General features: G+C 42.7%; 1 protein-coding gene and 1 long non-coding RNA gene across 2 annotated transcripts; both read right to left on the bottom strand.

The window, feature by feature from the left end:
* Window positions 1-8,959: 8,959 nt before the first annotated feature.
* LOC120112932 lies at window positions 8,960-9,463 on the bottom strand. The gene has a single exon (XM_039133145.1). It carries the CDS (start codon window positions 9,461-9,463, stop codon window positions 8,960-8,962), a length of 504 nt encoding a protein of 167 aa, XP_038989073.1.
* A 383-nt stretch (window positions 9,464-9,846) lies between these two features.
* On the bottom strand, window positions 9,847-12,266 carry LOC113463706. The gene is made up of 3 exons (XR_003388451.2): window positions 11,645-12,266; window positions 10,816-10,861; window positions 9,847-10,219 (listed from the first exon to the last, which is right to left on the bottom strand). It is a non-coding gene; the product is annotated as an uncharacterized LOC113463706 (long non-coding RNA).
* Window positions 12,267-12,937: the final 671 nt, after the last annotated feature.

Raw genomic sequence — 12,937 nt, 5'->3', positions numbered from 1 at the left:
TGTCATGATAATTCTAAAGGAATTCTTGGATGAAACCGATGAAAAAGTCTCATTATAGTCAATGCCCTCTCGCTGAGTGAACCCTTTGGCAACCAGTCTAGCCTTTTGTCGTTCAACATCCACTTTTGAGTCTAACTTGGATTTGTAAACCCATTTGCAACCTATGGCCTTAACATGTGGTGGAAGTTCAACAAGTTCCCAAACTCTATTTCTCTTCATAGAAAGCATTTCATCTTCCATGGCATTCAGCCATTTATCTGAGTCATTGTTAATGCTTCATTAAAAGAAACAGGATCAATATTATGCCCAATATTAAAATCACTCTCTAGTAAGTAGACAATATAGTCATTAGGTAAGGCAGACCTTTTTTTCCTTTGTGATCTCCTAACTTGTGGTTTAGAAAATGACTCTACTGGTGTTGGAGGAGGAATGTGAAGTTCTTCTTGATGCTCAGATTCTTCATTAACTGTTGTAATTGGCTGAGAAATAACTTTTTCTTGTACAACAGGAATCAGAACCACAACTTGATCCGCTTCAGCAAAAATTTTATTTAACACGGAGCTCTCACTATTACCAACATCATTTTCTAAAAAATTTGCCGTAATGGATTCACCAATTCTGGTGCCACGATTAGGACAATAGAACTTATAGCCTTTTGATCTATCTGGATACCCAATGAAAAAACCAGGTGTGGATTTGGGGTCTAATTTCTTTTCATAAGGATTATAAATTCTAACCTCAGCTGGGCAGCCCCAAACTTTAAAATGGGCTAAACTGGGTTTACGACCTGTCCACAATTCAAAAGGAGTTTTCTCAACAGCTTTACTAGGAACCCTGTTCAGAATGTAAATGGCAGATTTCAATGCTTCACCCCATAAGAATTCTGGTAAATTTGTTCTACTTATCATACTCTTGACCATATCCTTTAGAGTCCGATTACGCCTTTCAGAAACACCATTTTGCTCAGGTATTTCTGGCATTGTGTATTGAGGGACTATCCCACTTTGCTGTAAAAATCTTGCAAAATCACCCATGTTCTGACCAGACTCATCATACTTACCATAGTATTCACCACCACGGTCAGATCTCACAACTTTAATACTTTTCCCATATTGTTTTTCAACTTCCATTTTAAATATCTTGAATTTTTCAAGAGCGAGGGATTTATCATTAATTAAGTAAACATAACCATAACGCGAGAAATCATCAATGAAGGTTATGAAATATTTGTTCCCACATATAGTAGAAGGTAACGGTCTACTAATATCGGTGTGAATTAGATCCAAAAGACCATCGCTTCTAGTGGATCCCTTTCTTGTAGTTTTAGTCAGCTTTCCCCTTATGCAATCTATGCAAGTGTCAAAGTCCGAAAAATTCAGAGAGGGTAGAATCTCAACTTTCATCAATCTCTCCATTTGCTCTCTTGAAATGTGCCCTAAACGCTTATGCCATAATATAGAGGATGATTCACTAATTAAAGCCCTTTTCTTTCCAACTTTAGTAACACAAGAGACTTCATCAACTGGAGCCAAATTCAATTTGTACAAACCATCACACAAAATGCCATGTCCAACCATACGAGAGTCATAAAATAGTTCAATCATTCCATTACTAAATTTAAAAGAAAATCCAGACTGATCAAGCTTTGACACAGAAATTAAATTCCGTCTCATCGTCGGTACAAAAAATATATTTTTCAAAATAAGAGAAAAACCAGACCTCAAGGATAACTTCACTGCTCCTATAAACTCAACTTTAACTTGAACTCCATTTCCAACGCATAGGTTCACTTCATTCTCACTTGGCCTCCGTCTCCTTATTAATCCCTGTAAGGAATTAGTGATATGAATACTTGCACCAGAGTCTATCCACCAAGAATTTAAAGGTACGTCTACCAAATAAGACTCAAAACAAACCAAAGCCAAGGAGATACCTGATGAAGTCTTCTTCTTGTCCAACCAAGCCTTAAACTTAAAGCAATCCTTCTGCCAATGATCCTTCTTTTTGCAGAATTTACATTTGTCATTCTTCTTCATAATTCCTTTAGGACCACCAGAAGTCTGCCCACCAGACCCTTTGTTCTGCTGATTGTAGTGAGGTTTGTTGCCCTTATGGAACTTGCCCTTACGATTATGAGAAGACCTCTTGTTTTGAGAAGGCTGATGGGTCAGTTGTACAGTTTCAACGGTCTCACGACGTATTCTATACTCCTCTTGGGCACACACAGCAATCAAATCATTCAAATCCCATTTGTCACGCTGGGCATTATAAGCAACTTTAAGCTGATTAAATTGGCTAGAAAGGCTATTAAGAATATGATAGATAAGAAAAGGCTCTGCAATGGGAACTTTGAGGGCTTCCAATTTAGAACTTATGTGCAGCATTTTCATGATATACTCCCTAACCCCACAAACACCATCATATTTCATATTCATAAATTTATCCATTAGGTCCCCAGTCTCAGCCTTATCGGATTCAACAAATCGCTGTCCTATAGCATCCAAAAAATTCTTAGCATTATCGTGGTCCGGTATAGCACCCATAATGGAATCAGATAGGGAACGCTTGATAATCTTCAAACATAGCCTGTTATTTCTTTCCCATTTGATATACTCAGCCTTGTATTCGATAATGCTCTTATCTGTTGGTTTTGAAGGCTGCTCCTCCAAAGCAAAATCTAAACCCAAGAGACCCAGTGCTATTTCTATGTCTTATTTCCATCTCACATAATTATTTCCAGTCAAGGTTTCAACGGCAGACAATTGGCTTGATAGGGAAGAGGCATTCAAAACTGTGGAAACAACATATTTTATTTAATATCATCCAAAAGTGATGCATGCAATCAATGGATGATAACATATCTATCTAATCAACTTGGGCTATTAATTAGATAGTCCATAATCAACTTGAAAAACATATAAGTCTAATTACGGTAAGAGCCTCGGTGCATCATTGTAGAGTCGCCTTTGGGCTAACAACACAGCACGCTATAAGGTACTTTTAAAACATATCATGAAGCTAATTAACAAAATCACATCAGCTTTCGAAACACCATCACCTTTGGGCAGAAGAATGATTATAGGCTAATGCAATCCCATTAATCACTTCATGTCATTTTTCCAAATCATTATACACAATAACACCTTCGGGCAAGATATTGCATTCAATGATTTGGCAAAATGCAATGCTACCTTTTTTTTTTGAAAAAATCAGATAAATATCAGTGAATGTGTCACTTTGGTGACTACCACCCACTTCAATTTCAAAATATTCTCTTAATGGAAAAATAAGGATAGTCTTTATGCCCAACAAATTTCAATCACAAAAATAATGGTTTATGTGACAAAAACATAATCATCAAACATGCTTCAAACATAATCAAAACACATGTGATTGATTAAACAAAGATGTTTATTACAAAAAACATATATGGCAGCAAGAAATGTCCAAAATTTAACAATTTATTAATTTAACACCTCAATAATTAATATGCATGAGGGCCTTGATTCAGATTATTCAATATTTAAATAACAATTAAATAGGTTACCAAAACTTAGCCTAAGGTCCAAAACCCATTCTGATCCAGTGCAAATAAAATAAACATGGGCTGACTAAATAAAAGGGCCCAACTTGCAATTATGGACCTATTTAGATTTGGCTTAGTAGGCCCAAGCCCAATCAAAAGGAAAAACCCTAAATTATTCTTCCCTCTTTTTTTCTTCTTCTTCCTAGCGCCGCCACTGTTCCCCTTTCCCTTTTTTTTTTTTTTTTTTTTTTGGAAAACCTGTGGCTGCCCGTGAAGGACCCGGGATCCCACTGCGGCCGGGGGCGTGCGAGCCACCTGAAATTCCTTCCGCCGCCGTCGCACGGCACAGAGGCACTGGCCAGCGGCGAGGAAGGCCTCTTGCCATCCTTCATCTTCTTCTTCTTTCCCATGAAGGGGGATTTGTAAAACGGGAAGAAGACGAAGGATGTCTGCGGGAGAAGGAAAAACAGAGAGATTTAGTTCATCCATCTCATGACAAAAGGGTGGTAGACTAGGTGCTAGGGAGAGTAGAATACTTATGACATGTCACGCTGGCCCCAACGCACATCAATGCCTTTTTTTTTTATGTTTCAAAAGTCACGTTCGGACTTTACAACATCTGGTTTGATACGATTTTATGAATATTAAACAACTTAACAAATACTAATAAATTTATTCAGGGAATGAACCAGATAGCGAGAGGAAGAAATCCAGCGAATTAGATTTAGAAGTTTCGGGCTTTAGGATGAAAAAACGAAATCTTGAAGATTTCTAAATAATTTTGCATGAAGGATTCTAATCCTAGCATAGAGGCTCTGATACCAATTGTTAATTGTAAAAATAATAACATGCTAAGATTTAGAATCGCAAATAATACCATATTCAAGTTTAAGAGATATACCTGCGGAAGACATATTGAATACGTTCCTCAATCACCTGAAATAATAGCGGCTGGATCTTCCCTTCCTTGCTCCTCACAAAAGATAGCCGTCAATGGGGCAAGCTATCAACCATATGGAGAGGAGAGGGGGACCTAGCCTATATATAGGAAACATAGAGGAGCCTTCCCATTAAAGGCTCCAAAACCCTAATTTGGTTTCCTGGCCTACATACCAAAAGTACCACAATAAATAGGACTCAATCCTATACATCCAAGGTGCACCAAAGCCCATAAAACAAAATGATCACACATCATATTGGGCTTAACCATAGTACCATTCTGAGCCATACGTCTAACCCATTTTATAAAATAAAAATACGCAATCAGTGTAAGCCCATATTTTGAAATTATTCTAACATCTGGGTGCCGACGGCAAGAGGGCCGAGGCGCGGCGGTGGTGGGAGAGTGACGATGGCGAGAGCAGGGCGGAGGGTGGAGACCGCGGGGCTCAGCGACTCCCCCTGGAGTTGCATTCGGACCTTCATGAGGTCGAGTGGGTGGGTGGAGCAGCCGGCGACAATGGAGGCGATGCCGCCTTCAACAAATCCTTTCACACCCATCTCGAGGTAGCAAATTTAAAAAGAATTGGAAACAAGGAGGAGAGTTTTGGCTTAGAGGCTTTCTAGATCTAGGGAAGAGAGAAGAAAAAAGAGATATGAGTGGGGTTTAAGTAGGATTCCATTTCCTATTACTGTTGTCAATAGGAGTTGGGGTTCATCTCACCGGAACCAGGATATAGGAATGGAGGAAGAAGGCTATCGAGGAGGAGCGTAGAACGCTAGGTCTTTGAGACATGATGGGATCTAATTTTATGTGTTGAAGGGCAAGTTGGGAGGAAGGAGAAGAGGAGGCTTTCATAGATGTACGGCCTGCATCCTATGAGCCTACGAGGCTAAATGGGTAATTCGGGTTCGGGTCGAGTCGGATCGGGTCGTTGGATAAATGATACAAAATTGACCCAAAAAAATACGGGTCGGAATCGGTTCGGGTTGTGTCGAGATTCAGTAAACCCAGACCCAACCCGAAAAATAGAAGGGTTCAATAATTTTAGAATCCGACCCGGCCCCGTGGATCCTCCAATTCGAATCGGGTCGGGTCACGGGTCAACCCAACCCATTTACAGCCTTAGTCGGACCACTGCCTGATCCTCTTATTCATGCAGTCCCCCATTTCCTACTGATGCCCCTTTCTGTTCGAGAAAATCTAGCTTTCGTATCTGAGGTTTTAGAACATAGTCAGATAGGTGTGGAGTATGGCAGTGCAGGGCGATGCGATGTATCGGATGACCCGTAACCTACAGTTACTTAGGTGCCATTTACGGAGGTAGAACAGAGTGGAGATGGGGGACATTTTCAGAAGATTGGAAGAGGCTAAAGACTCGATTGTCTCTCTCCAATCTAAGGAAGAGCGGAATGGGGGTCTATCTATGGAGGATCATCAGAGCTAAGATCAAAGTTGCTTGTGCATCATTCTCTCCTACGCCAACAGGACACCTTTTGGAGGTAGAAGTCCAGAGTGCAGTGGATTTTGGAGGGCGATCGGAACACTAATTCTTCCATCGGTCGACTATGATTAGAAGGAAAAGAAATAGGATTTAGAGCCTCAAGGATAGTAGTGGAGTGATGACAGAGGATGCGAGGCCATTAGTCAGGAGCTATTACAGTTTGAGGGTGGAAATCCTGCTTTCAGCCCTGTACTAGAGGCAAGAGTTTAAGAGGCTAAGGATGGGGCTCTCATCAGGATGGTTACTGCTGACATCTAGGAGGCATTTTGATCATTGGCGGAGGACAAAGCGTCGAGCCCCGATGGTTTCCCCCTCTCTTCTTCAAAAGGTGCTGAGAAATTATCTAGCATGAGGTGGTGGCTTCTATCCAGCAATTCTTTGGCATGGCATTGATGCCGAGGGAATGGAAGAAGACATTCATTATCTTGATTCCCAAAGGCAGGATGCTCCGAGCCATGCCACTACAGGCCTATTAGTCATTGTTCTACCCTATACAAGGCCACTGCGAAGATCATGGTCTCCAGACTTAAGAGGAATTCTTCATAGTCTTATTAGCCCTAAGCAGAAAGCTTTTGTTGGTGACTGCAGCATCTCCGACAACATCCTTATCGCTCAAGAGTTCATGCATGATCTGCAGAGAGCCTCGTGTCGATAGAGTCTCATAGCTGTCAAGCTGGATATGGAGAGGACTTACGACCAGATAAGTTAGTGCTTTCTTTCCTATTCCCTAGAGAGCTTTCGATTTCATGAGGATTTGATCTGGTGTATCATGGGTTGCGTTTAGACACCATCCTTCGCCATCCTGATGAATGGCATACCTGCTCCTTTAACCCTACTATTGGTCTTCGACAAGGTTGCCCCCTCTCGTCCTACCTATTCATTATTTGCGTTGATGCCTTGTCCCGAGCCCTTCGGGCCGCTTCTCGAACATAGGTCATTGAGGCCTATAGGCCTGCCCCGATAGCTGATCCGATCTCTCATCTCCTTTTTGTGAATGATTGTATGCTTCTTGCTCGAGCTACGAAATAGAGTGCCACAATAATCAAGGGCATCTTGGAGGACTACTGTGCTGCATCAGGCTAGCGAGTCAACCTAGCAAAGTCAGCGATCCACTTCAGCCCCAAGACCAAGCCTGTTCTCAGAGGCTGTATTAGGGTGATTTTGGGGGTTGGAGGGTAGGTTGGGTGTAGCAGGTACTTGGGGGTACCTATCACAGGGAGACGTTTGCGGAGGGCAAAATGTGGTGAGATCGAGCAAAGCATCAGTCAAAGGATTGAGGGGTGGCAGGCGAGTGCCGTGTCCATGATGGGTAGAGTGACGTTGGTGAGATCTGTCCTCAGCTTCGTTCTGGTCTACCTCTTGTCCAATACTATTTTGCCGAAGACACCATTATTGAGATTGGACCGGATGTTCAGAAATTTTCTTCAGGGAATGTAGAACGGAAAGGGAGTTTGTTCACCTAGTGGCTTGGGAGGTACTCCATCAACCTCGTACCAGTGGGGGTTTGGGCATTTTCTCTCTATTTATGAGGATGGAGGCTTTGGCGGCTAGACATGTGGCCGAGTATATGCTTGAGCCTAAGGGTCTATAGAGTCTTTTGATGAGAGCCAAGTATGGCAATCAGACCATAGTATCTGACTTCTGGGATGATTGACACTCCTCTATCTAGCGCGACATGTGCTCCCGTGCTCCGAGAGTGCTACCTCAGATCAAATAGGTGGTAGGTGATGGCTAGTCGATTGATGTACAATGTGATACCTAGGTTTCTGACCTACCTTTGCGGTTATGGCCCACCAAGTTTGATGTAGACAGCTCTGGCCTTAGGAGGTGTGACCTTCTTAGCCTAAGGGAGCGGAGATGGGATCTAGCGATGGTCCAACGGCTCTTTGGGGAGCAATTGGCAGAGGATCCTAGTCATGCCAATTCCAAAGGGGGTGGACGGCATAAAAAGATCTGGGGCTTGATCTGCAGATCCAAGGTGAGGGTCTCTGATCTTGGAAATCTGTGCAGAGCTATGGCATTGCGATCATTTGATGGGAATCGGCTATAGAGGCTTCGCCGTCACTCATGAGTCGCCCTGTTCTTGTGGAAGGTTGCGTGGGGTTGTCTTCCGACCAGGGATGGTGTATGCCCCAAGATGGAGGAATCAGTTAGATGTACTCGTGCTAGAATGGTATGAAATTATCTGTGTTATTAGAAAAAAAAACAGCTGTCGGAGGGTGACTAGATTTCAATAACAGTGAAAAAAATGACATGTAGTAATTCTTATTCCTCTTAATGCATGCAAAACATCCTCTGTAACTTATGTTTACTGTCAACAGTTAAAGATGCTATCTATCAACTGTTTGATGAAATAAATGGCTAATTTTACATATATTAAGGGTCTGCCAGAAGCAAGTGCCAAGGCAAGCCTCACCAACCAAAATTTTCTGAAATAATTTGGTCAAAGCAACCATTATAAAGAGTGTGCATTTATTTTAGTCCAATGAGAAGGGACAAATCTTCTGAAAAGATGGGAGAAAGCATGCAATCCATGCATCCTCCATACAAAGTGGTATAACCTTCAGACCAACTCCCATGAAAATTAGATCACCTCTCCCAGGTCGGACGAGAAGTCGTGTTTAAAAGAACATAACCTGTCTTGGTGTTGCCGAGAAGATTTGCAGTAATGGCAGCACCCTAGCATACTATATATTCAAAATTAGCATACTTTATATTCAAAATTAGAGGTTCTAAATCCTATTTGGTCAAGGAGTTACCCTAAGGCAAGCCTATGTCATCAAAAGGGTTCAGAATAGTTATTATACCATTACATGTCTTGAAAGTCATGTTCTGCCCTTCAGGCACATTAGTTCCAGAGGTCTAGATTTTTGTGATAATTATTGTTTGAGTCAAGTTCTAGAGATGACCATGAGGTACAGATGGAATGTTGTCCACTGCGAGTATCATAATCTCTGCTTCTCTTCTTTTGTTTTCTATATTTAGTATCCTATGTTTCTTTCCAGACAATTTTCAGATTCTTGGCCTTGTCTATTAGATCATCATAGTTTACTGAGTGCACTGCAGCAAAACCCCGACGTAAGTGAGGTTTCAATCCTTCTTCAAATCTTCTCATTCTGAACTCTGCATCCATAATGAGGGTAGGAGCAAATCGAGAGAGCCGATCAAACTCTGCTTCATACTCATTCACAGTCATAGTGCCTTGAGATAAATTGAGAAATTCTCTCTCTAGCTCCCTCAACCGACTAGAAGAGAATACTTGGAGTAGAAGGCTGTGCAAAACCTCTGCCAGGGTAACTGGCTCATGTTCATGTGCCAATGTGCGCTCCACAGACTTCCACCAATAATGAGTTCGGTCTTGAAGCATATAGATAGCAAATATGATCTTATCTTCATCAGTGCACTCCATTGCCCTGAAGGCTTTCTCCATTTCATCCATCCAAGCTTTGGCCTCTTGAGAACTAGTGGCGCCTTTAAAAGCCGAAGGAGCCATTTTCTTGAATTCCGCTACACTCCTTTGCTCAAGAGGAACGACATCCTGCTGGATTGATTGTTGAGGTTGTTGCCTCTATTGGCATACTAACCCGACAACCTCTTCAATCAGTTTGAGCACTCGGGTTCGATTCCCGGCGACAATTTATGGAGTCATTGTCGATTGACCCAGGGTTGGCTGGTTGATGGCTGATTGACCAGCCCCTCCTTCTTGGTGAATTCCAAAGGCCTCATTCTGGGGCCTCGGGCTTTGCGATGCCTCCGTCGCTTGGTTAGTAGGGGTTTTACCCCGAGAGCCCCCAGCTATCTGATTCAGACTACGGACACGGCAAGGCGGCACTCTCAAATGTCATAAGATCATCCAAATAAAATAGTACGAAAGAATTAGCAAAAACAAATTAACATTATCTCCTTATCTAGTTCCATCTCTCAACCTTTCCAATGAATCCTAGGAATCCTAAAACCTAGTTTACGATACCACCAAATCTGTCACGCCCCGAGCCCGGAGCGTAACAGACACCGCATGCCCGCACGGCAGATTGCACAGGCGTGCAAGGCAGCTGATCATATCAAAGAAAATACAAATGCTTAAAATTGACATAATTATTTAAAGTATTCAAAGCAGTCTTATAATTCAAAATAGCACATATCAATATAATTCAAATGTCCAAACTAATCTAACTAAAATTCCAATAATTAAGCAAAGTCTTCCAAATCTAATGCACTCCCCAAGTCCCAAGCAATCATGCCTCTAGATCTGAAAAATAGAGAAAATATAATGATGAGCTACACTAGTCCAGTAAGCAACATAATACTCTAGAGTGGAGTCAAAACATGCCAGATATTTAATCAAAGCACAAAATAATGACTGAAAAATAAATCACAAATAACATATTTTTTAAAAAAAATTACTAAATATTTTTATAAAAACTTTGACACTAGAATTCCAACATAAATAGGCTATGACCACGTAACTCAGTGGCATGAGTCGCACAAAGTGCCAAAAACCACTATTATTAACCACCGGCGGCAACGGTGTCCAAAAACCACTATTCTAATCACCGATGGCAACGGTGTCGAAACCGGTTCTTCACAGAATACGCGTCGACAGGTCCAATGAATAATCCCCATTGGCGAGGCCAGAATAAATCGTAGCCATGCTAAGAATACATGCATATAAAAACAGATTTCATAGGTTGCCGGTCAGATTTCATAGCATATAACAAAATTTTCAATAATGTTTAACATGCTTGACCAATTTTACTAAGTGCAAAACATATTTCAAAATTAAATCTATTAATATACTTTGCCAAATACTTTGAAAAATACACTTTGAAGTATTAAGTTACTTACCTCTTTTCGCTTTAAATCTTACTTCAGGTAGGCTGATCGGATTCACCTGTTAAAATATAGTTAACTTCTTTGTTAATTCCAGAGTAAGCAAAAATCTAAAATTATTATTGGACATGGCCCAAAAGGGCCCAAAATCGGCCCATAATGAGCACGACCCAATAAGGCCCGATTGGCCCATAAAAGGGCATAGCCCATTAGGGCCCAAAGTGGCTAGACTGGGCCCGCAATGGATTCGGCCCAATAAGGCCCATCACGACTGAACTGGCCTAGGTTGGGCCCTCAATGGCCCAATAGGGCCCAAAATGGGTGAAGTGGGCCCATATTTGGCACAGCCCCAATGGAGCTCAACATGGCTGATTTGGGCCCAAGTTGGGCCCGGAATGAGGTATGGCCCAACTGGGCCCAGCACGACTGAACTGAGCCAAGTTGGCCGCTGAGCCCAAGCTTGGCCCAGTTCGGCCCCAAAGTAGGCCTCCTCTTCGTGAAACTCCCACGAACAGGGAGTAATTAAACGGGGAGAAGAGGAACGAGCCGGCGGGGGTGGCCGGCCTGGGTGGCCGGAGGCCGTCGCCCGGCGGCCAGCTGGCCGCAGTGGTGGGGCCAAAACAAAGGGAGGGATGCTCTGGTTATCTAGGAACAGAAGAGTAGGGAAGAGGGTGCCGGCGGGATGGTCAACCGGTCGACGTCCATCCGACCGTAGTGGCGGCCGGCGGCCGCTGCGGCGACCGACGTGAAGAAGAGACCAAAAGAGGTCTCGGTTTGGGGCCAAACAGAGGAAGAAATCAAGTTATTTAACAATAGAATGAAGACAAGGAGGAGGAAGACTCACCGGCGAGTGGCGGACGGGGAGATCTCGACCGTTGGCGGCTTAACCGGCGAGATAGAGGCGGCCGCGCTTGAACAGATTCCAGAACAGAGGATCAACTCACGGAGAAGAACCCTCGGATGGCGCTCGGCCGGGGTGGCACGCCGGCCAACGGAGAAGGAGGAGAAGGAGGGAAGAGAAGAGAGGAATGAGAGAAGAGGAAGAGAAGGTGCTCGGTCGATTGCTAAGAGATGGGAGATTTATAGAGGTTTTCCGAAGGAGATTAGCTCAAGGGTGAGGGGGATAAACTCGAATCGTGGTTTCTTCGCCGCGATTCTCGCGGCGGATGGGCTTGATCGAAAAGGTGGCTAGGCTTATCAGTTTCCGTGGAGGAGGAGGACTCTTCCTCCTCTTCCCGTGTTCCGAATGAGAAGAGGGCCTTCGGGCCCTCTCTTGGTGTGGGGTCGGGCCAGCCTAATGTGGCTGGTCCTCACAAATAACGCGAAGTAAAAGGAAGTCTCAGTAGGAGATGCATACCTCCCACTAATTCTTAAAGAGAGAGTGAGAGAGATGCATGCCTCCCACCAGCTTCCAGCCATGATTCTATAAAATGCAAGCGTCCTGGTAGCTCTCTTTGTATCTAGTAATGGAGTCTTTGTGGTAGAGTTTATCGGGATTCTTCACCCTTTTGAGAAGAAATGCTATGTTTGACTGGGAAGAAGGGCAGACAGGACAGCGTGGGTTTGGAATTGAAGGTAAGAAGTCATCAAACACAATGCCATCCCTTTTCTGGTTCTTTTTGTTCCCCGGGAATCTTTTCTTTACTTCGGGAAGGAACAAAGATAACTCCGGGTTTTCACCTCTATGAGGCCCACTAATTCTCTAAAAACAAAAAATTAATTAAAAAATATTATTTAAACCTTTTGATGCTGCACACGCATCCAAAATCTATCCAAAAAATCATCAATATGAAACTAAATATATATCAATTCCGATATTTTTCCGAAGCTAAAGATCTAACTCTATCTAAATCCAATTACAAACATCACAATCAACTCGTAGTCAGCTCAACTCAAATATATCTATGCTGCAGTATCCCTCAGTCTACATAAGTCATGGGTTGGGTCTGCTCTGATACTATTTTGTCACCATGTAAAATTTCATCCAAAAAAATAGTCGAAAAGTATCATTTGAGTTTCTTAATCTTGTACAAGTACCCAAAATCTATCCAGCGAATAATTGATGTGGGACTAAACACACGCCCGCACGAATCATCACAGTAATGATGAGACATCTCTCACCTATGGTTACCAGACA

The sequence above is a fragment of the Phoenix dactylifera genome, chromosome 13, assembly GCF_009389715.1.
Source record: "Phoenix dactylifera cultivar Barhee BC4 chromosome 13, palm_55x_up_171113_PBpolish2nd_filt_p, whole genome shotgun sequence".
Taxonomy (NCBI): domain Eukaryota; kingdom Viridiplantae; phylum Streptophyta; class Magnoliopsida; order Arecales; family Arecaceae; genus Phoenix; species Phoenix dactylifera.
The sequence above is the reverse complement of the archived record's forward strand: the minus strand, read 5'-3'. Positions and strand labels throughout refer to the sequence as shown.